Genomic DNA, 21519 nt, shown 5'->3' on the forward strand with positions numbered 1-21519 from the left:
TTTTGGTATACGAAACAGCGCCACAAAGCAGATACGTGGAGCACGTCGAGTGCAGATCAGTCCTAACAGCCGCTAACGCTTACCAGGAGCATGTGTTAGCTAGGCACTGGAAGAAAAGTGCGAACATAGACCGAGGTAGATGTGGATTTAGTGGCTTCGAGTACCAGCGGTCAATCCACAACACCTGGGGCTAAAGCAATGAATGCTCATCGAATTCCTCCAAGGCAGGATATACTCTATCCCAACCCAATCAAACTCGACAAAATCTCATTTTGGCGTATAACACAAACAATTTGCGCTGATGCTTATTTTTTATTAAACTTGATCATGCGTAAAGAATCAAATACTTACTCCAGTATATTTTTTTCGGGAATAGGATTTTAGCCCAAATGGTTTGTTCTGTTCTGTAACTGTTCACTATGTTGAAATCTTCATCATTTAATCATGCATTCCAGTACATCCAATTCATGGACTAACGCATTAATAAACGCATCATCCTTTTTTCTTGCTGTTCAATTTTCCATTTGTTGGATTGCGGATTCTACTCTTGTATGTTTTCTAGAATCCAGTCCATATAACTGGGCACGCTGGTGTACACATCCGGCAGAAGGTGGGTGCAGCTTGCCGGTCCGAATGATAACATTCCATACAACACATAGCGGCTCTCTCCGTCCACTTGCTGCACAAGCTGTAGTGGAGTCCCTGCAAAAGCTTTCTTGCACTCTTCTGATTCGCTCCGAAGATTTTGCTGCTTGATGCATATCTGCCGTGACGTTGCCATTATTGTGATATTTGCCGCACGTATCATGTTTTGGCATTCGATTGAATCGATAAACTCGCCTATCGACCTTTCGAGCAAGTTTACACTTGTATCAGTTCTCCAGAACTCCAGCAATGGCCACGAAGTATGAATGTAATGGGTTGACTTTTGACTGCGCAGTTCGTGGGTCACTGGGAGACAGATTGGCTTCACATTGATCCAAGTAGTATCCGCTCGGTCGCGCAGTCGAATAATCGCAATATCGTTCGCGTAACGTGGTTGGTTGTATTCTGGGTGCGCAATTACAGACTGAATGCGTAATGTTTGAACCGGAGGCGAACATACCTCTTGTCCATCCACCTGTGCGCAATCCTTGGATTTGTTTATGTCGTAGTCTCCCAACCGTACGGTTGATCTGCAATGAAGGATAATCAATTAGACTTATTAGAAAGTATGGATATATGTAGGCCACAATAAACTCACATGAAGCATTTCGGTATTCTTTTAGCGCATTGAGCTAATCCGACTAGATACATGTCGCTAATTAATGCCGCTTGACACAATATAGACTCATCGAAGGTTACTTTCTTAGTACACTCTATTAGACCCATCCACGGGTATCCGAGCATAATCGGCTTGGTTGATTCATTTCTGCTAGCATACCGATTGGCACCACAGGTGGACATCGGTAGCAACCCAATTTTACGATTGTTACTATCTTCTACAGCCACCGGTTGACCACCAATTCCATGAATGTGTTGCCCGATCCATCTCAAATACTTTGCCACATCCGTAAACACGGTGTATTCCTTCGTGTCACAAAAAAGCGTATTTTGACGAGGTTTTGTAAAAGACACCACTCCACGAACGAACCAAACATCGTTGTAGTTGAAGAACAAACCTCCTCCGCTGTCGCCGTTACAGGCACGATTGTCAGCAGGCACGACCCCATCACGATTGCCAGCGCAGAACATATTCGAGGTTAGCAGTGAATCAAACGCTTTCCGATTGCTTTCGATACAAGTGATATGACTAACGACGGGAATACTTGCTTCACGCAGTGTGTCAGAAGTTTCATCGGTTTCATCTCTACCGAATCCGATCACCGTTCCCCAAGAGCCCACGATCAAGTTCAGATTATTGCCTCTATTCCACAAGCAAATCGGTTGGATGTAGTCGGTGTAGGTGATGTCGGCAGCGAGCTTTATCAGAGCGATATCGTGTTGAATACGGTTGACGATGTATTCCGGATGTACGATCAACACTAACGCTTCGTGTTCTTGTACACGGTTGCTAGCAACGCGTAGTCGATTTCGGCCAACTTGCACTACGAGGCGCTCTCTTGCAATGATCCCATTCGACGTCATCAAACAGTGAGCCGCTAGAATCGGAAAGATGGGAGAATCAAAGATGAATGTATGTCATAAACAGGTTTATGTCTGGCTTACCCGTTAGAATTGTATTCTGGTCCACGATTGTTCCTCCACACGCATAAACGAATGTTCGAGCATTGTTGTGAAAAATGGCCACATGCCACGGCCAATGGCCATCCTTTGCTTCGGTACCGTTCACAATAAGTTGATTTACCACCTTTCGTTTGCCACAAGTTTGCGTTACACTTGATTTTACCACCAGCAACAAGCACAGCAGAACCAATGCGATTGCGTAGCACTTTGCCCGACCCATACTGCGCTTCTGATAACCTTTCTCTGCTTTATTCGCAGATGTTCCTTATGTTGGAGAAATCCCAAGCAAAACAATTTTTCCCTCCAGCAGAGCACGTACGTGAGCTTCGACCTAGTAGCTTATTGAACAGCAGTCATGGAACTAAACTCGATTGCCTCATACGATCATCATTGAGGTTCCGGTACTCTCTCGAACGATCTGTTGGGAGCGAAAATGAACTGCAAGTTCACTTGGGAGCATATCAGCTCAAAGTTTTTTATAAGCACTGAGTGTAATTAACTTTTGCTAAAGCGCCTTCGTATTATCAATTCTTTTGATTCCAAAAAGCATAATGACAATAGCATGGCAGTAGCATGTAATTGATTTGATTGTGGGATGTTTTTTTTAAGCTATCGTGCAACGCTGGCGCTACAACCGCCACGCGGTCTTGGTCTGCTGCAAGAATCCTCTAAACCGCTCACGGTCGAGCACCTTCGGCCTTTCTGGCAAACGCATCAACGCCATCGCTTCATTTCAGTTGGGGCCTACCACACCTCCTCTGTCCATGTGGTCGATCTAAAAGGACTTTACGGGCTAGATCGTCCGGTGTCATTCTCATGACGTGCCCAACCCACCGGACCCTGGTCAGTCTAATCCGCTGTACGACAGAAAGTGCACCGTACAGCACAGAGAGTTCGTCATTGTAGCGGCTTCTCCATTGTCCTTCAACACATACGGGGCCAAAAATCCTTCTGAGCATCTTCCTCTCAAACAGGGCTGAGAGGGTTTCGTCACTTTTGGACCAAGTCCATGTCTCAGAGGCGTGTGTGAGTACTGGAACTGTATAGGTTCTACATAGTCCTAGCTTCGTTCGTCTCGACAGGTGTTTTGAGTGGAAAAGTTTCCGCAGACTGTAGTATGACCGGTTGCCAGCCAGCACCCTAGCGCGTATTTTAACATCAATATTATTGTCGGTGCTGACTTTTGGCGCAAGATAGGTGAAATTTTGGACGACTTCGAAAGATTCGAGATGCGTTCACCTATTTGTATGTCGCCGCTGCGTAAGTTAGAGTGTGTTAGCAAGGCCGCTGGTAGTGGTGCCACTGTCACCTTGGTTTTTGCCTCGTTAATCTCCAACCCGAGGTTTTCTGACGCCTGTTCAATCCTTTGGTTTGGCATTCGCTACGTAGGAGAACCGGAAACCAACGATGTCTATGTCATCAGTGTATCCCAGGATCTGGATTGACTTATAGAAGATGGTCCCCGAAGTTTCAACCTCCGAGTCGCCGATGGCCCACGCTAGCGCTAGGTTGAAGAGTAGACAAGCCGGTCCATCTCCTTGCCGCTGACCCCTTTTTTTGTTAACGGGAACCTTCAAAAGGTACCCTCCTAGAGGAGTTTATCGCGGCTCGACAATGCCTCTCTAGATGGGTTATGTGGGATTCATCGTGTCACTTGACCCGTGAAGCGGACCAAGCAGCCGATGCGACTCCACTAAACCACTTCTCGATCTGATGTGCGTAGTACTCTATGCTGGGTCGTTTGTGCGATACACCCAAGCTGTTGACGCACTGCTACATCGTCCTTCCTTGTTGTCCTTGCCGCTGCTGCTGCTCCTAGTCCATCCGTCCCTGGCCGCTACTCCCGGGTGGGCCTTAGCTCCTGCTGCTGCTCTAGTTGCTCGTCGCTGCTACATCTAATCTCGTCGTCCTGTGTTGCGGTATGCTATCGCTATCGCTGTTCCGCTTTGGTTTGTATTCCGCCGTCGCTGTTGTCGTCGTCGTCTTGCCGTTGGAAGGCTTTCTTCAGATTGTCCGAGCGGCAGTCCGGACTGCTTCCCATGTACTGCGGTTGGTACACATTTCCGTTGCAAGGTTGTCTATCGTCAAGCAGGTGTGGCTTTGCTGCTGCTTCTCGTGTTGTCCCCGTTCGAACCGTGGTCAGTGCAACATCACGTGGTTGACGTTTTCCACGTCATGTCCAAGATTTGCCGCTTGGTAAAGATCTGATCAGTGCTTTATCCTTTCTGATAGTTTCCAACTATCTTGTCTACGAATGGGACAAGACGATCTTGTAGTATAAGAGAGAATATTTTGTATGCGGTATTCAACACAGTAATTTCACCGCGACAATGGAAGGAACCGAAGGACAATGGAGGATCCGCTACATTGGCGACCTCTATTGGCGAGTACGGCAAACTTACTGTCACACAGTGGATTAGATTCTCCGGTGGGCTGGTTATGTCATGAGAATGATTGCGAAGCGGTTGTAGCGCCGTTGATGTAAGTAAGTAAAGAGAATTTTAGCCATATTGCAATATCTTATAGTCATTTTAATCTATTCGTCTATCCTTCTTTTTTCATCCATCATTAACACATGCAGAAAACATTAAGATGGATTTTTTTAAAGCTTGAAGTTCGTTTGAGAATAAATAAAGTAGATTCTCTCTGTTCTCTCTGTTGTTGTCTGTCACTGTAGAAGTAACGATAACTGAAGTAGAAGAATCACATGTTATATTTTTCTTTCCTATATCTTTTCTTTGGTGCACTGTGGAGAAATTCAATCTGCTTTCTTGCTTTGAAAGGTTGGGTTGCGTTGGTAGCTTAATCATTTTTACACGACAGAAAGTCAATCTATAGATTAAAGCATGAAAAGAATCGATTCGAGATTCAACTCTATGAAAAGAGTGACTAGATGTGAACCACACTTTTAAAAGAGTGGTAAAGTACATCTCTAGCTATGATTAGAAGAAGACAATTAAAATTTCATTGCCGAACTCAGTAAACAGAAATCTCAGTAATCTGTTCTTGTTGATGTATTGTTATGACAGTTAAGGTCCTCATTACGATGTGATCTGTGGTTCCCATTATTTTATGCTTTCCAGAATCCAATCCACGTAGCTGGCCACGTTGGTGTAAACGTCCGGGTAAGGTTCGCCGCACCTCACTGGTCCGAACGATAACACTCCATACAACACATAGCTATTTTTCCCTCGTACTTGTTGCACCAGCTGTAGAGGAGCTGCTGACAATGGTAACTTGCACTCCGTGCCATGTTGCTGTTTGATACATATCTGACGTGACGTTTTCTCCAGCGAGATCGACTGATCGGTATACAGCTTCTGGCAATCGACGGAATCAACAGTCTCGCGGAGTGACCTTTCCAGCACAGTACCACTAGATCCAAAACCCCAGGTAGTCAGCGTGTAATGGGTTGATTTTTGGCTACGCAGTTCATTCGTCACGGGAAGACAGATTGGTTTCACATTGTTCCGACTAGTGTCCGCTCGGTCGCGCAGTCGAATAAGCGCAATATCGTTCGCGTAACGTGGTTTGTTGTAGTCCGGATGCGTAATCACCGACTCAATGCGTAATGTTTGCACCGGAGGTGCACATACCATTTGTCCATCAACCGATGCACAATCCGTCAACGTGTTTCTGTTGTACTCTCCCAGCCGTACTGACGATCTGCAATTAAGAATATCTATCAACACTTTAAAAAAATATGTTAACGAAGATGAATACTCACACGCCATATCGCGTAGGTATGCCACTAACGCAGTGCGCGCCAGTGATTAGGTAGAGATCGCTAATCAATGTCGCTTGACAGCTCGTTCTCTTTTCGCTTGATCCAGTCTCAGTATACTCCAGCAGACCCACCCAAGGATATCCGAGCAAAACCGGCTTAGATGATTCTTCCCTGCTGGCATACGGATTGGCACCACAGGTGGACATCGGTAGCAACCCAATTTTACGATTGTTATCAGTCTCTATCACAACCGATTGGCCAGCCGTTCCTCGCATATGTTGCTTGATCCAACTCAAATACTTTGCCACATCCGTAAACACGGTGTATTCCTTCGTGTCACAAAAAAGCGTATTTTGACGAGGTTTCGTAAAAGACACCACTCCACGAACGAACCAAACATCGTTGTAGTTGAAGAATAAACCTCCTCCGCTGTCGCCGTTACAGGCACTGACCCCATCACGATTGCCAGCGCAGAACATGTTCGAGGTTAGCAGTGAACCAAACGCTTTCCGATTGCTTTCGATACAAGTGATATGACTAACGACGGGAATTGTAGCTTCACGTAGTGTGTCAGAAACTTCATCGGTCTCATCGATACCAAATCCGACCACCGTACCCCAGGTGTCAACGATTGCATTCTGATTATCACCTCGATTCCACAAGCAAATAGGTTGGATGTAGTCGGTGTAGGTGATGTCGGTAGCGAGCTTTATCAGAGCGATATCGTGTTGAATACGGTTGACGTTGTATTCCGGATGTACGATCAACTCGAAAGCTTCGTGTTCTTGTGCACGGTTGCTAGCAACGCGTAGTCGATTTCGGCCAACTTGCACTACGAGGCGCTCTCTTGCAATGATCCCATTCGACGTCATCAAACAGTGAGCCGCTAGAATCGGAAAGATGGGAGAATCAAAGATGAATGTATGTCATAAACAGGTTTATGTCTGGCTTACCCGTTAGAACTGTATTCTGGTCAACAATTGTTCCTCCACACGCATAAACGAATGTACGAGCATTGTTGTGAAATATTGCCACATGCCATGGCCAATGGCCGTCCTTTGCTTCAGTACCATTAACAATAAGGAACTGTACAACCTTTCGTTCACCACAGTTTTGTGCCAAACTTGAAGCCACCATCAGCAAAAGGCACAACGGTATGAACACGATTGCGAAGCATCTTACGCTACCCATCCTTCCTCCGTCTGCATACACAACAAATAATGTCTTATATTATACAGATCTTCTTCATGTAGAACACTTTAGAAACAATCACAATCATGGACGAATACGTAATATAAGCACGGTCTTGAGTTCCAAACTGGTAACTTGTAGGGCAGCAGCGATGAAACTAAAACCGGTTTCGTCTCCAGTTCATCTTTGAAGTTAGATTGACCATTTGGAAAGATCGCTCTTTTTGGGGGTGAGTGAGCCAAAAGTGAGTTCTTTTTTGAGCGAGAGATAGAGAGTGACAAACGGTTTGGATTTAAGTAATCTATGCATAACAAAATTAGTAACTTCAACAGCAACAGCTATGCATAACAAAATTAGTAACTTCAATACTATTGAACGACAAAGAATTATAGAACTAATAATAGATTCGTTACTGGCGATTTGCTACTTGCCAATTACTGGCATTTTGCTTCCAGAAAATCGTTTTGCTAGCACTGAAGTTTGGAGTTACCGTGCGAGTGTATACACGAATGTGCATTCAACTCAATAATTGTTTTCCCAAAAGCAGCAGCAACATCAGCAAATATCCTAAGGACGTCGAAGCAGCAGAGAATGATCCACAATGTGCTGCGCATCTCAGTATTTGGTTCTTGTCGTATCAGACCACATCAAAGAACTAAGCTAAGAACTAAAAGACCACTGTTGATACTTAAGGCACGATACTTATTCTAACTCTATTGTGGAAAATGTTGTCAATTTCATACATCAATGTGATAAACACCGCCAATATTTTCAAATACATAAAAAAACCGTCGTCAGCTTTATTATGGCTAGTCCCTACTTAAGGATAAACCGCAATTCTATTATGTATTCGTGGTTGGATAACAATAGACGATTGTTTATGTTCGATTAAACATATTAGGTGTCGAATTTGAAAATTCACAATTTACTCTTGTATGTTTTCCAGAATCCAATCCACGTAGCTGGCCACGTTGGTGTAAACGTCTGGGTAAAGCGCACTGCAGTTCTTTGGTCCATACGATAACACTCCGTACAGCACATAGCGACTTTTTCCTTGCACTTGCTGCACCAGCTGTAGAGGAGCTGCTGAGGATGGGAATTTACACCTCTGCCTGGATTCCTGTTGTTGTTTGATACATATCTGACGGGTCGTTTTCTCCAGCAAGACCGAACGTTCGGTATACAGCTTTTGGCATTCGATTGATTCGATAAGCTCACGTTGCGACCTTTCAAGTAAGTTGCCGCTAGAACCAGAGGCCCACGCTGTCAGCGTGTAATGGGTTGGCTTCTGACTGCGTAGCTCATTCGTTACTGGAAGACAGATTGGTTTCACATTGTTCCGACTAGTGTCCGCTCGGTCGCGCAGTCGAATAAGCGCAATATCGTTCGCGTAACGTGGTTTGTTGAAGCCCGTGTGCGTGATCACCGACTCAATGCGTAATGTTTGCACCGGAGGTGCACATATCGTTTGTCCATCCACCTGTGCACAGTCCGTCATCGTACTCTTGTCGTACTCTCCCAGCCGTACGGACGATCTGGAATAAGGAATAAGCATTAAAAATTTGTCGAACGTATGGATGTCTTCATTGAAAAATATACGCACAAGGTGTATCGCCTAGGAATACTGCTAACGCAGTGCGCGCCAGTGATTAGGTAGAGATCGCTAATTAATGTCGCTTGGCAGATCGTTCTCTTTTCCCTTGATCCAGTCTCAGTATACTCCAGCAGACCCACCCAAGGATATCCGAGCAAAACCGGCTTAGATGATTCTTCCCTGTTGCCATACGGATTGGCACCACAGGTGGACATCGGTAGCAACCCAATTTTACGATTGTTAACAGTCTCTATCACAATCGGTGGACCAGACGTTCCGCGAATGTGTTGCCCGATCCAACTCAAATACTTTGCCACATCCGTAAACACGGTGTATTCCTTCGTGTCACATAAAAGCACATCTTGACGCGGCTTTGTGAAAGAAACCACCCCACGTATGAACCAAACATCATTGTACTTGAAGAATAAACCTCCTCCGCTGTCGCCGTTACAGGCGCTGACCCCATCACGATTACCAGCGCAGAACATATTCGAGGTAAGTTGAGTGGCAAACGCGTTGCGGTTGCTTTCGATACAAGTAATAGCGCTAACGACGGGAATTCTAGCTTCACGTAGTGTGTCGGATGGATTATCGCTCTCATCAACACCGAATCCGATCACAGTGCCCCAAGTGCCAACGATCGCATTTTGATCTTCACCTCTATTCCACAAGCAAATCGGTTGGATGTAGTCGGTGTAGGTGATGTCGGTAGCGAGCTTTATCAGAGCGATATCGTGTTGAATACGGTTGACGTTATATTCCGGATGTACGATCAACTCGAACGCTTCGTGTTCTTGTGCGCGGTTGCTAGCAACGCGTAGTCGATTTCGACCAACTTGCACTACGAGGCGTTCTCTTGCAATGATCCCATTCGACGTCATCAAACAGTGAGCCGCTAGAATAGGAAAGATGGGAGAATCAAAGTATGTCATGTATGTCATAAACAGGTTTATGTCTGGCTTACCCGTTAGAATTGTATTCTGGTCCACGATTGTTCCTCCACACGCATAAACGAATGTTCGAGCATTGTTGTGAAAAATGGCCACATGCCACGGCCAATGGCCGTCCTTCGCTTCGGTACCGTTCACAATAAGAAAGTTTACCACCTTTCGTGTGCCACAGGTTTGCGTTAAACTCAAATCTACCACCAGCAAAAGGCACAACGGTATCAACGCGATTGCGTAGCACCTTACACGACCCATCCTGTACCGCTGATAACCTTTCTCTGGCTGCGGCCGTACAAATATAATGTAGTACACACAGATCTTCGCTACGCTGGGGAATTCCCAAACAAAAACAACTACCAGAGGAGTGAGCACTGTCAGGCGTGCTCTTGAAGCTGGCAACTTGCTGAGCGGCACCGATGAAACTAAAACCGGTTGCTTCCAATGACCCGTCTTCGAGGCTACAATATTTTGACCACGATTGAAGATCGCTCTCTGCCGGAGTTGATAATGAGCGTGAGAGCGAAGATGAGCAGGCAGGGTAGAGCAACTTTGTTGAACTTGTGTAATCATTATTGTATTAAACTATGTCCAAGTGTTTTACGCGTGTTTGGATTTCACATCTTTAGGTAATGAGAACGAATATAATCCCCATTCCTTCGTTCAAGTTTAGAGTGTTCTGTTTTGTGTTCTTCAGGCACTGTCTAGAGCAGCGATGTTTGGTTGGTTTATTAGATTATAATGACTGCGAGTCTTCCAACTGCATTCATCTCTTCTATAATAATGAAGTATGTAGAAATGCATTTTAGTTCGTGGATCGATTTGCAAATATAAATGCTGCTGCTGCTTACGGTCCAATTAGAATGTATTACATCTGAATGCAGATGTAACACATTGCGTCCGATTTATGGGTCATAAGCTGGAATCTGTTTCAATTAGAATTTCAGGCAAAATTCACGCTTTTCCCTTGCGAACCAGACCGATTACCTCGCGGGTCACGTGTTTAACTTACCTTGTGGTGTAATGTATGAATAGCGATCTCTCCCGAATGTCCGGATAAGGTTAGGCTAACAAAAATAAGCTTGGCTTCCTCATTTAAGTAATTTCTAGTCTCGGTTTGAGCACGCCGCGTCCGTTAGGGTCCGGTTCTCAAACACATTTCTTCATTTTAATGAAACTGAAAGTATGTAGTATGATATTAGCAAACAGAGTTTGAAGCTTATGTTGAGTGGATTATGTTCGATGTGGTGACAACAGGTACTTTCCGATAACCAGACCCCTTTCTATTACAACCTATGTTTATGGCCTTCTGTTTTATCAAGCTTTTTTGATCTGGGTTTTATTATGCCATTTGATAATGATTTTTTATTAGAATAGTGATAAATATATGTTTTTAATGATTTGAATTGTATGGCCGGTTGTCCTGCCGTCTCTTGCTACCACATACGCCACTGGGTCGTCAACCAGGTTTTAATGAAAAATAATTATATTACAATTATTTTACGAGTGAAAGATTGCCACATGCCATGGTCAATGGCCGTCCTTTGCTTCAGTACCATTAACAATAAGGAACTGTACAACCTTTCGTTCACCACAGTTTTGTGCCAAACTTGAAGCCACCATCAGCAAAAGGCACAACGGTATGAACACGATTGCGTACCACCTTACACGACCCGCCCTGTACCGCTGATAACCTTTTTCTGGTTATTCTGGTACCGCGCTTTTTCTTTGCGGTCTTACAAAAATAATGGAGTACACACGGATCGCTGCGTTGGGGAATTCCTAAACAAAACACCACACTAAAGGTCTAGAGCATGCAATGTCAGCACGCTCCTGTGCGTCAACCTACTTTCAATTGAGCAGCACTGAGGAAACTAAACTGGTTGTTGGTGAAAGCAATATGCGTGGATAGGTTAGCCGTGATTGAAGATCGCTCTTTTTCAATCAATCTCGATTAATGATCTCGTGAGAGCAATGACGAATATTATTTTTATATGCATAAGCCATGCCAAATCGATAATTATAAAAGTTTCTCTTTTGTGGAGTGAATATTATTAATTTGGCGGTTCAATAAAGATGGTGGTTTTTCCAACGATCGAAGCTACAGAATCCCATCCGAAATAATCGGTGAGTGACAGCAACAGTGACGAAAATGATGCACTGATACGGACTCCTGAGGATCGTTGCCCGTATCGGATGAATTGATGATAAATAAGGAAGAGCAGGAATAATATGATCATGTCTTATTCTTGTGATCTACTTAAAGTTACACCATTTTTTCATCACGTGACTCTGCCGTGCGATTGTACAAAACATTGTGTTTTTTTAACCAAACCTTAATTTTATTCTATAGCTGTGTATTAAATATCTGTCATTAGGTTCTCACTCTTGACTATCAAAAAGGGTCTGTGCCAATGTAAGATGGATTCTCCTGTCTTCTCTCCAGCGGCAACTAAGGCTTCAAGGTATTGAAAGTTTCATAAGTCATTTCAATGAAATGAGCAGGAGTTCAAGCAGATTTTTAGCAACAATTTTTTATGTTGCCATCACCGCTGCTATTACCAATTTTTCAAGCCGTTTTAGGTTGTGCTACGGTTTTAAAATTGTCCATACAATCAACGATCCGTCTCCTTGTTGCCGATTGCGGTATCAATATTGAGAATTAAATAAAAAAAACAGGCCACTAAGCTCATTGCTGAGCTCAGAGCATGATTCTCCATTCAAAACGCCTGTTGCTACTGTCGAAGATGGGACTGTACAAGGAGACAGGATGTCGTCCCTGTCGATTTTATGAACATTGTCCACTCAAAATGGTTGTCGTGACCGTCGAAGCTTTAGACTATAAATAAAATGTGAAATAATTATATTCACCTGACGCCTTCCGTGAGACAAGGAATTTTTCCAAACCTAACGATAATGTCCTAACCTGTTCAGTGGTTTAGGCAAAGGCGAAGAGATGGTTAAAATTCTTAAGCTTTAAAAACCAATTACAACCAAAAGAAGTTGCGGGAAATTGTGTTTGATACGGCGATACGGTAAAGGATGATAGCAAAATGTTCGAAGGATATCGCCTAACTCATTCAAACAACAATGAGGACTTATAGCTTTTGATTACAGAAACTTCAAACTAGTAATAATGGATAAGAGACCCTCTACTTTTTACTATAACGTTTTACTTTTTTAGACCCGATAGGCTCCCAAATTGATGTTGAGTGATGAAGGCCACCAACAAGGCCGTTATAACGGAGAGACACCTGAAGCATAGCGACACTTTCCGACAGTTGTGGCACCTGATAAGCAGGTTAGTAATACACCTAAGAAAGCGGCAACCATACTAAGGTTTGGTTGCTACATTATTCACTATAATATAACAGCTCATCAGCGTCGACGGACTAAGAACCGTTTCCTAAAATTATCACCCCAACGCGTTTCATTGAGTGTAATGCAATTATGATTGATGCTGTCGAGCAGGCCACAAGGCCCCAGAGGTATGGTAGACTAAGAGGTGAAATTTATCCAATGCCGTAGAGAACAATTTTATATTCTCATAACCCCTGCGTTGAACTTTGTAGCTTCCTTATCGCCCTAACGCTAAGCGCGAAAGTGATTCTCACCATCTATTTGCTTCCTAATTATGCGCGAAAATGTTATGTAAATTCATACTGTGCCCCATCCCTTATCCGCAGTCGGAAGGTACGGGAGCGAAAGTGGATTGGTTTGAAAGTGGATGGTGATTCGTTCCCAACCGCGTGCGTGCCAACTTCAATCGGCTGGAGATCAAACAGCATACCTGATGGTAAGCTATGCTGCAAACACCCGCTGACGGATGGGGACCTTGTTCAACTTACCTTGGAAGTCCCCTATAGTCTACTTTCACCGTTCAGCACGTTAGCGTTGGTAAAACGGGTTTGCTGCCGGTGTGATATATCACTCCGAGCGCAAATTGCCTTATGCTGTTCCTTGTGCGATGCAGTGGAAAATTGCAACCTTGCAATGGATACGGGCAACCGAGATTGAGTTTTTTTTTTTGTCCGACGGAAGGCGAAATAGTGAGGGTAAGTATCAAACTCATATCTGCATTTGGGGGCGCTAGTAAAATTAAACTATGGGAAAATTAATCATAAGCGACTAACATTAAGTTTTCCACATGTTTTCCAGTACATATATATCCATAGCATATTAATGCAATTAAGAATTAAAAACAATTTTTGATTATAAAATATTTTCAGTAAACGTATGGAAGGAATATTTTAAAATTCTAAAACACTTTATTCATAGTGCAGTCAACAATACGCCTGACGCCTCATGCAATGATAAATGATTTCCGTTAACAGAGAAGCACATAAACAAACTTCATTGTATGGGAATAAGGGTAAAAAAAGGCAAACAAGAGCACAAAAATCACGCCCCGGTAAGTGTGAGCGCAAAAAAAAAACAGCATTTTGTGCCATGATTTATTTCGCATTAGCAAGCGTAGAAGCAAAATACAAAAGAGATGAATCACGATCAACACCATAGTTATGAATAATGAAAACGTCAAACGACCTGCAACCCCATCATCGATGCCAGCATCAAAGATTAAGCTGTGTGCATTTTTTTTTTCTTGTTCATCTCCGTTACGTACGATTTTCGTTTCGCTCAGATAGACTTTCAAAAGACATCCGTTCTTAGGACACGACCACTCGCTAACACGGCATCAAATTAGTTCAATTCTTGCACAATGTAAGGAGACAGGACTTCCTTACGCCGTCGCTCATATATACACAAAGATGTGCCCTGAATTCAACGGAAGCATCATCAACGATTGGGCTGTACAGCTCGGGGAGGTCTTTGCGGCACGGCACAAGATTAGCTCGTCCGCCCATTCGTCACGGTTGCGTGCAGTTCGTGCTACGGGAAAATGAGAAAATCCGCTTTCGAGTGCAATTTGCCTTAAAATGGGACCCCTATTGTCCTTCAAACGGCCGCACCCTGTACGGGTTTGTTCAGTTTTTCCATCGCTTTTCATCCAGCCGTACCGTTGATTGGAAAGTTCGTAATCTTTTAATCATAAATCGTCGTTCTATCGTTTGAATTTGGTCCAAGAACCGTCTTCAGTGCACCCCGGTACGGCTTAGCTGTCAATTTGGCTGAAAAATAGCCAATCCGTTTGATCACACGCTTGGCACAGTGCTTCCAGCCTGGTTGCTCCTGTTCAATCTGTTCCCACCCAAACACACACACACATACACCAAGTAAACGTCGGTAACTGAGCTTATCCGGCGTCTTTCAGTTCAATTTGTTTGCTTTTATTTGCCTCGTGCGGATGGACCAGTGATAATCTTTTATGCTGGGAATTTTATCTTCTTCTAGTGCTGCTTTCCAATCGAGAACTTTCAATTGTCCAGTGTTTATTTTTTTTTTACCTTCTTATCAACGACGTTTAATACAGCCCCAGCTAGCAGTTCCAAATAGCGGCCAGTCGGTGCTTGGGTTGCGGGTAAGATTGAGTGGTAAAGCTGCTTTTCCTTGGCAATGGATCGACTTGGTGGGTGACTATCGGCTGAAGGTTTTGTTGAGCTTATCGCACAATCGGTGCTCGTCCTAATCCCTTCCTTGTTGTTCGCAAGATTACAAGCCTCTCTTTGCCTTTGCCGCGACAGATTATTGTCATGTCCACGAGAAATTTTCTGCTCACCATGAAAAACAGCATCTGTTTACAATTGATGTGAGTATAAATAAGATGCTCTAATTTTAGAAACCCGGTTTTCGCTCTCCTCGCATCATTATACTTAGCTTCACGAGTAACTAAATTACATTGAAAATGTAAATAGTTTCCATCAAATATCACCTTCATAACGAAAAGTATTTGCTGTGTCATATAATATGCAATACATTTAGCAGTGAAACGTAAACATCGTGACTAAATTAATTATTATTAGATATCAATAAACTTTAAGCGAAAGATTTTCATCCCCTATTTACAGCTTGATTGGGTATTGATTACGAGGCACTTATATATTTAGTCCAAATTACGTGGACGTCACTAGAGACCAAATCGCACCAGGGAGGTGTGTTGAATGTCATGCTTAACTCATGAACCCTCTTATCACACACTGAGCTTCTTATTCAGTATATATTGCTTTATTTTCTGATTTCATTTACGCAGCCAGATTTATTGAACGTTGTGCACACAATAAGTGCCAACGATTGGTAATTTGCTTGGCCCTGTTAAGTTTGTACGTACCATCAGTGAAATAACATAAAAAATGGCTCTTTTGATCGAGCTTGATAGAATATTGTTTATCCAATATTGTTGCAATATTGGTTGTGTCATGTTTAATGCAATGCCCGCATCAAAAGTAGCACATGGGTTTGATACAATGGTCTACTCACGCAGTAGTATAGTCATAGTATACATCGTCCTTCAGATGCCTCTTTACAGTCTTTTTGTAGTATTATATTTATTGTTCTTTGTGATAGACCAAACCATAGATTATTTTTCTCAGCTTGCAGAAGATGAACAGTGTATTGAGCAAAAGAAGCCTATTTAGCTAAAGACAGGTCATGCTTATCGATATGGAGTAACATAAAATGCTCGGAGGTGCTAAAAGAAGTCTTAAACTGCACTGAGTTATTAACTATCATTATTATTTCGCTGCTGTTTTCATTTGTAAACCAAAAGCAGCTAATGTTATTTCAATTTTATCTTATACATGTTGCAAGTGTTATACAAACTGTTATAAACATTCGAACAGAATTCATCATAATAAGTCTTTACCATTATGTTAGATGTACAGTAATTATAATGCTAATGCAGCATCAAACACAACATTCACAATTAATGCATTATTTGCTATCATGTGCTAAAAGATCATCAACACACGATAAGCGATTAAGGGTCATAATCAATGTGTAAATCAACTTCACCAGTTGTTATTTAGCATAGTTTGTTCCTCGTGTAGAATCCATTCACTACTAAACAACAAAGTAATTAAAATGCGCACGAATGCTTCTTCAGCACACGATGTCTACTGGTAACCCGGCGGGATTGCAGCAGCATAAAGACCTGTCCTTTGCTCACCCTAATAATGCAAGATTGCTCACAGACCGTACTCGGAATGTGTGGGGTCCAAGTTGCTCTTTGTTGAGCACGGCAAGCTTATCTATTCCTTCATTCCATTCCACTTTGATGAACTAACAACGAACAACCCAACAACCGTTCCTTTGAACGCAGCAGTACACTGGTTTTGGTGTATGTGCCTGCAAGATGCACCAGTCAGTCACGTCGAGTTCTTCCGGGCCCAACGGGTGGCCTCATGCACACCCACCGAATGTACAATCGTAATGGGGAAACGATTTTAAGAAACTTCACTTCACTTTGAGGTGCATTAAATTAAAACCAGATTAATAAATGCTTGCATTGGTGCAGCAGGCCGCATTGTGTACGCGTGCATGGGCAAGCTGTGCACCTGCAAATCTGTGCAGTGCCGGCATTTGCAGCCGGCATGCTTGAAAGCTTCACCATCTTATCCGTCATACATTTGCGAAAGAAGAGGAATCCCATTCACTGCTCCCTCTAACCCGTTGTGGTAAATGCTGCTTTCATGCATTTCGACTGAGGTCACCCATGATCTCTGCTGGCTGTTTGATGTTTGACAATTCGGAAGCAAAGCGGGTGGTCTAGCTGTAAGCGGAGATGTCGTGTAATGGCCCGGAATACTCTGAATCCTGCTGCGCTGTGTGCAGGAAGTTGGGAAAAAAGTTTCAACTACAACTACAACTAATTTGCGCAGGAATAAACATCTTCTTCAATGGTTTATATAGAAGCGAAAGGGCCTAACAGGTTGGTTGCATAGAATGCTTTATATGAAAAATTATTTGGAGGTGCCGTGCTCATGTTCTGTACTGTATCTTCTCTATAACAGGAATCAAAACAGTCATTGGAAACGTTTCTGTTTTAGTGATAACAATTTGAGCTGATTGATAAAAATAAAATTATATTGATGATTAAATTGATGAAGTGAATATGGTTGGTTTTTTGTCTCCGATTTGGCTAATAAGAGCAGCTAATAAGAGTTCGTCCGGTTTAGAGCTTTTTAGAGTACCATTTCTAACGGTCGTTGATCCACTTACTTCGGACATTCTTGGCTCGATCGGTTTCAGCGCTCGATGTGGCACCCTCTACGGCCAAACGTTCGAAGCCAGCTGTCGCATTCAAATCGACCGTTAAATAATATTCAACAGTTACTATAAATAACAATCGACACGGAAGAGTTTGGCATTACTATTAGGCAAGGTCTGGAGTATCCTCCTGGTATCCTCCTGATGCCGAGATATGTAGAGTACGACTAATGGTGAAGGATGTAATTCACAGGATACCACAAATGACAGGCGCATTTGAAGGTGATTTGAGATGTTGAGCGTCCCACAGATCATAGAAATGTCCAAGAAAATCCCAAAATCTCTTACGAAAATGTTATAGTTCTCAAGATTTTACTGAAACTTTCTCGTATTCTGATCATTTAAATCTTCCTTCCTTATGCTTTTGCATATTACTTTTTTACTACTTTCACTAGGACCAAATCTACCATACTTTTTTACCCTCTTTGCACTTTCATTTTTGGTTTCACAAAGTTGGGTTCTTTAAGGTTGATTATAGAGAACTAATTGTACACTTTTTTTTCCTAAGCGCATCTATTGGCATGGGTTCTTTTGTGTATCTATCTAAATACGCTTCGTAACAATTTTATTCACTAATTGACTGACTGACTGCAGATTTTTGTTTGCATTCTTGTACATCAAAGCATTTTTGCTGATAAAATTTCATGAGCATTAATTTTGAACTTTCTAATGCCTAAAGCGGTTCGTTGGAAGAAGAACCCGATAAAAGAGACGACGACGACTCGTGTATGCACTTTACTAACTGCAAGGTATTATAACAATATGTCCGAAAAACACCACTTCTTAATATACGTTTGTGATGAACATGAACATTTGTGATGTCATGAATAAATTCGTTGGATTTTTTTCACTTAAAATGTTTACGTAAACATTTATTTACTCTTCCTGCGCACAGGCCTGGAAGCATTTGGATGCTGTGTCATTTCGGTGTAATACGAAACCAAAAATACAAACCCAACGAGGGCGATATTAATAATTTACAAAGAAAACAGAGCAAGCAGAGCGGCCCGCATCATCAGTCATCAGCAGGCCCAAACGATTCACCTGTTACTTGTGCCGTGTATTAACAGGCTACGTTGTGCCGCTCCTCGTGCCCTTTGATAGGCACATTCGATTAAAGATTCATCACATCGCTGAAAGCTACAACGGTAACAAGAACGCTCGCAACCGGCACCAACCGTCATATCACATTATGATTTGGCACCGGGAAAACAGGTACCAGCGATTCGTGAATTTAAACAACTCAGCGGCAACCGTGCCGCATCGCACAAACCGAAAACAAATTGACGTATGCAATCAACGGTAAGGTGCTCCGGTAAGCCATGGCAGAGGAAGGTAAAGGCGAGTGCAGGGGAAGGGATGGGAAAAAAATGTACGGCAAAAGGAAAATAATTTAATTCAATTTCGCCCTACGTGTACATATGAGCAGTGCTTTTGACGGAATAATTTATAATGATGAAGTTAGCTCGCCCGCGGGGTCACGCGTTTTCTTGAACGAATGAACAACAACAACGCACTGCCACCATGCCATTCAGCACGATGAGGATGATTTACCAACCAAATCACAGTGATTTTAATGCATTTTGCTCATTTTTTATTAGGCTGTTTTTTGGCCAAAGCTCTCCACCCACCCCGGGGGGTGGAGTGTCCTTCCAATCTTCGATACCCTCCGGGATGAGCTATTTTTCTTGAGCTTGAATTAAATTAAACGATGACGATTTTGGGTGGTTTGCGTACACTTTGCCTCTGCCTTGGGTAATCTATTTCTTACGTCACAGAATGGGTCCCACATCGCTGTTCCAATCTGTCAAAATACAGTCCAACGGTTGACAAATTGGCATGGAAGCTATCGTCCTTGTTCCCCCCAACAAGGAGCTGTTTTTCCCACTGGAAACAACGGTTGGTACAGATTAGCGATCAACTAATGGAAATTAATAGACAGCCTAAAGTGGTGGTTATGTTTTGCTGCCGTTGTGCACCACTGTGCTACATTTTCTGCACCCACGTGCCCATTCCCACGGCCAGTTGCCGGAAAAGCGAATGGTTTCGTAATGTACTTTTTTGTTTGTTTGCTACATACTTTGTGTAGGTACGAACCAATGGTTTATGTCGCAGATTATCAAAATAAAATGGTTCATCTTTTTGGCCGAGATTGTCTGTCCCATTCCTACCGGTTCCTCTGCCGTGCCACCACCACCATCCTCAACAAGGCCGGCGTTCTGTTGCGTAGCAGGCACCCACCACGCTCAAGGCACCGAGTGCTCGAGATTGGCTTAATCTGATAAGTGAATAAATAAACAATAAACAACCGATGTTTGGCGCTCGGTACGGTGCTTACCGGGTTGCTTGCTCGCCTAGCAACACGCCCAGGACATTTGCCCCAAAAGCATGTGCAAATAAATTTTGAACCAAAAATAAAAACAAAAATACACACAACCACAAACCTCCCCACCCAGTACACTTGCACAAAAACAACCCGCGGTTGACCACTGGAGCTTTTGCGTTGGACCGGGAAATGGGTACGTAAATTTTGCGCCCGTAGACCAGATGAGCTGGCTTGCACACGCCGGATGATCCCAGGCGGCCCACTACATCAAGGTGTTGGTTTGTTGGTGGCTAGTTTAGAAAACATGCCTGGTGCCCGGTGAGCTTCCGATCGTCGACCGACCATTTCCCAGCCCCAGGACGCGGAAGCTAAAAACACGTTTCCATGGTGGGTTGAGAAAACGTTGTCCGGACCGGGGCAGGACGGAAAATATGGTCCCATAAATCGTGAAGCACCTTTAGCGCATCTGGTACCGAGCAGAAGTTTTGCAGATGATTGCAGTACGAAGGCTTTGGCGCGTTTGTGCCAGCAGGAAGTATTAAGAAATAATTAGGAAACGCTGAAGAGCTATTTTACTGCAACGTCCATAACAACCTCATTCGTCCATCATAACATAAGAGTATTTGTCTTATTTATTTTTTAAAATATAGATTACTGTTCGATAGCATAACAATCCACGGCATTTTGAGCGGTATAAAAGAACATCTAATACAAGCAAGATGACAACAAATGCTTTCCTTGATAGCAATTTTCAGATACGCAACATCAGAAAACCAATCAAGTGAAACATGAAATTTAACAGGATCACCATTTCATTCGTTTGGCACATGATCGTGTCGGTGGATGTGATCAGGATCATGAAATAAGGCATTTGGAATGTTCGTTTTGACGTGAAGTGAAAGTTAGTTACGTGTACATGACCTAAAAGGTTATAAAGCTTTTATTGTATAATCACTTCGTATCCACGACTTCATGTAGACAAGTAATGATTGTGCTGTACATAGAAATTTCGTTCTGTACCGAATTATAAAGGATGTGTATGCAACGGATTATGGGGAGGCCGGTGGTTTATTGGTAGCGGCACCAGTCTTCACACGACAGGACTGGGCCAAAATCTCATCAGGACCAACCCTTCGTTTGCAGGACTCTGACTATCCGGCTACGGAAAATTAAAGAAAATTAAGGCCAGAAATGGCAACCCTCTAGATCTCTTGAGGCCGTTGTGCCGATAAAAAAAGGATGTAACGGATCACATATTAAATTGTCACTAAACAAACAAAAAAGGTAAGAAAAATCCTCTACAACCCACTATAATATGTGGTAGTTGTGTTAAACACGTTAGGGTAGG

General features: G+C 43.0%; 3 protein-coding genes across 3 annotated transcripts; all 3 read right to left on the reverse strand.

The window, feature by feature from the left end:
* Positions 1-541: 541 nt before the first annotated feature.
* Positions 542-2446, reverse strand: LOC128717902 (polyserase-2-like). The gene is made up of 3 exons (XM_053811579.1): positions 2209-2446; positions 1244-2141; positions 542-1175 (listed from the first exon to the last, which is right to left on the reverse strand). Exons 1-3 carry the CDS (start codon positions 2444-2446, stop codon positions 542-544), a joined length of 1770 nt encoding a protein of 589 aa, XP_053667554.1.
* Positions 2447-5291: 2845 nt separating this feature from the next.
* On the reverse strand, positions 5292-7144 carry LOC128719557 (serine protease easter-like). The gene is made up of 3 exons (XM_053813184.1): positions 6907-7144; positions 5954-6839; positions 5292-5892 (listed from the first exon to the last, which is right to left on the reverse strand). The coding sequence occupies exons 1-3, from the start codon at positions 7142-7144 to the stop codon at positions 5292-5294; spliced, it is 1725 nt and encodes a 574-aa protein (XP_053669159.1).
* A 925-nt stretch (positions 7145-8069) lies between these two features.
* Positions 8070-9940, reverse strand: LOC128708230 (serine protease 40-like). Its single transcript, XM_053803189.1, has 3 exons — positions 9703-9940; positions 8748-9633; positions 8070-8679 (listed from the first exon to the last, which is right to left on the reverse strand). Exons 1-3 carry the CDS (start codon positions 9938-9940, stop codon positions 8070-8072), a joined length of 1734 nt encoding a protein of 577 aa, XP_053659164.1.
* Positions 9941-21519: the final 11579 nt, after the last annotated feature.

Source organism: Anopheles marshallii, chromosome 2 (assembly GCF_943734725.1).
Source record: "Anopheles marshallii chromosome 2, idAnoMarsDA_429_01, whole genome shotgun sequence".
Classification (NCBI taxonomy): Eukaryota; Metazoa; Arthropoda; class Insecta; order Diptera; family Culicidae; genus Anopheles; species Anopheles marshallii.

Bases quoted from the DNA above. Each gene is read 5' to 3' on its own strand.
- LOC128717902 (XM_053811579.1), bottom strand. From the start codon at position 2,446: ATGGGTCGGGCAAAGTGCTACGCAATCGCATTGGTTCTGCTGTGCTTG. The intron at 2,142-2,208 runs GTAAGCCAGACA...TTCCGATTCTAG, and splicing joins CCAGAATACAATTCTAACGG to CGGCTCACTGTTTGATGACG. The intron at 1,176-1,243 runs GTGAGTTTATTG...CCTTCATTGCAG, and splicing joins AGAATACCGAAATGCTTCAT to ATCAACCGTACGGTTGGGAG.
- LOC128719557 (XM_053813184.1), bottom strand. From the start codon at position 7,144: ATGGGTAGCGTAAGATGCTTCGCAATCGTGTTCATACCGTTGTGCCTT. The intron at 6,840-6,906 runs GTAAGCCAGACA...TTCCGATTCTAG, and splicing joins CCAGAATACAGTTCTAACGG to CGGCTCACTGTTTGATGACG. The intron at 5,893-5,953 runs GTGAGTATTCAT...TCTTAATTGCAG, and splicing joins ATACCTACGCGATATGGCGT to ATCGTCAGTACGGCTGGGAG.
- LOC128708230 (XM_053803189.1), bottom strand. From the start codon at position 9,940: ATGGGTCGTGTAAGGTGCTACGCAATCGCGTTGATACCGTTGTGCCTT. The intron at 9,634-9,702 runs GTAAGCCAGACA...TTCCTATTCTAG, and splicing joins CCAGAATACAATTCTAACGG to CGGCTCACTGTTTGATGACG. The intron at 8,680-8,747 runs GTGCGTATATTT...TCCTTATTCCAG, and splicing joins ATTCCTAGGCGATACACCTT to ATCGTCCGTACGGCTGGGAG.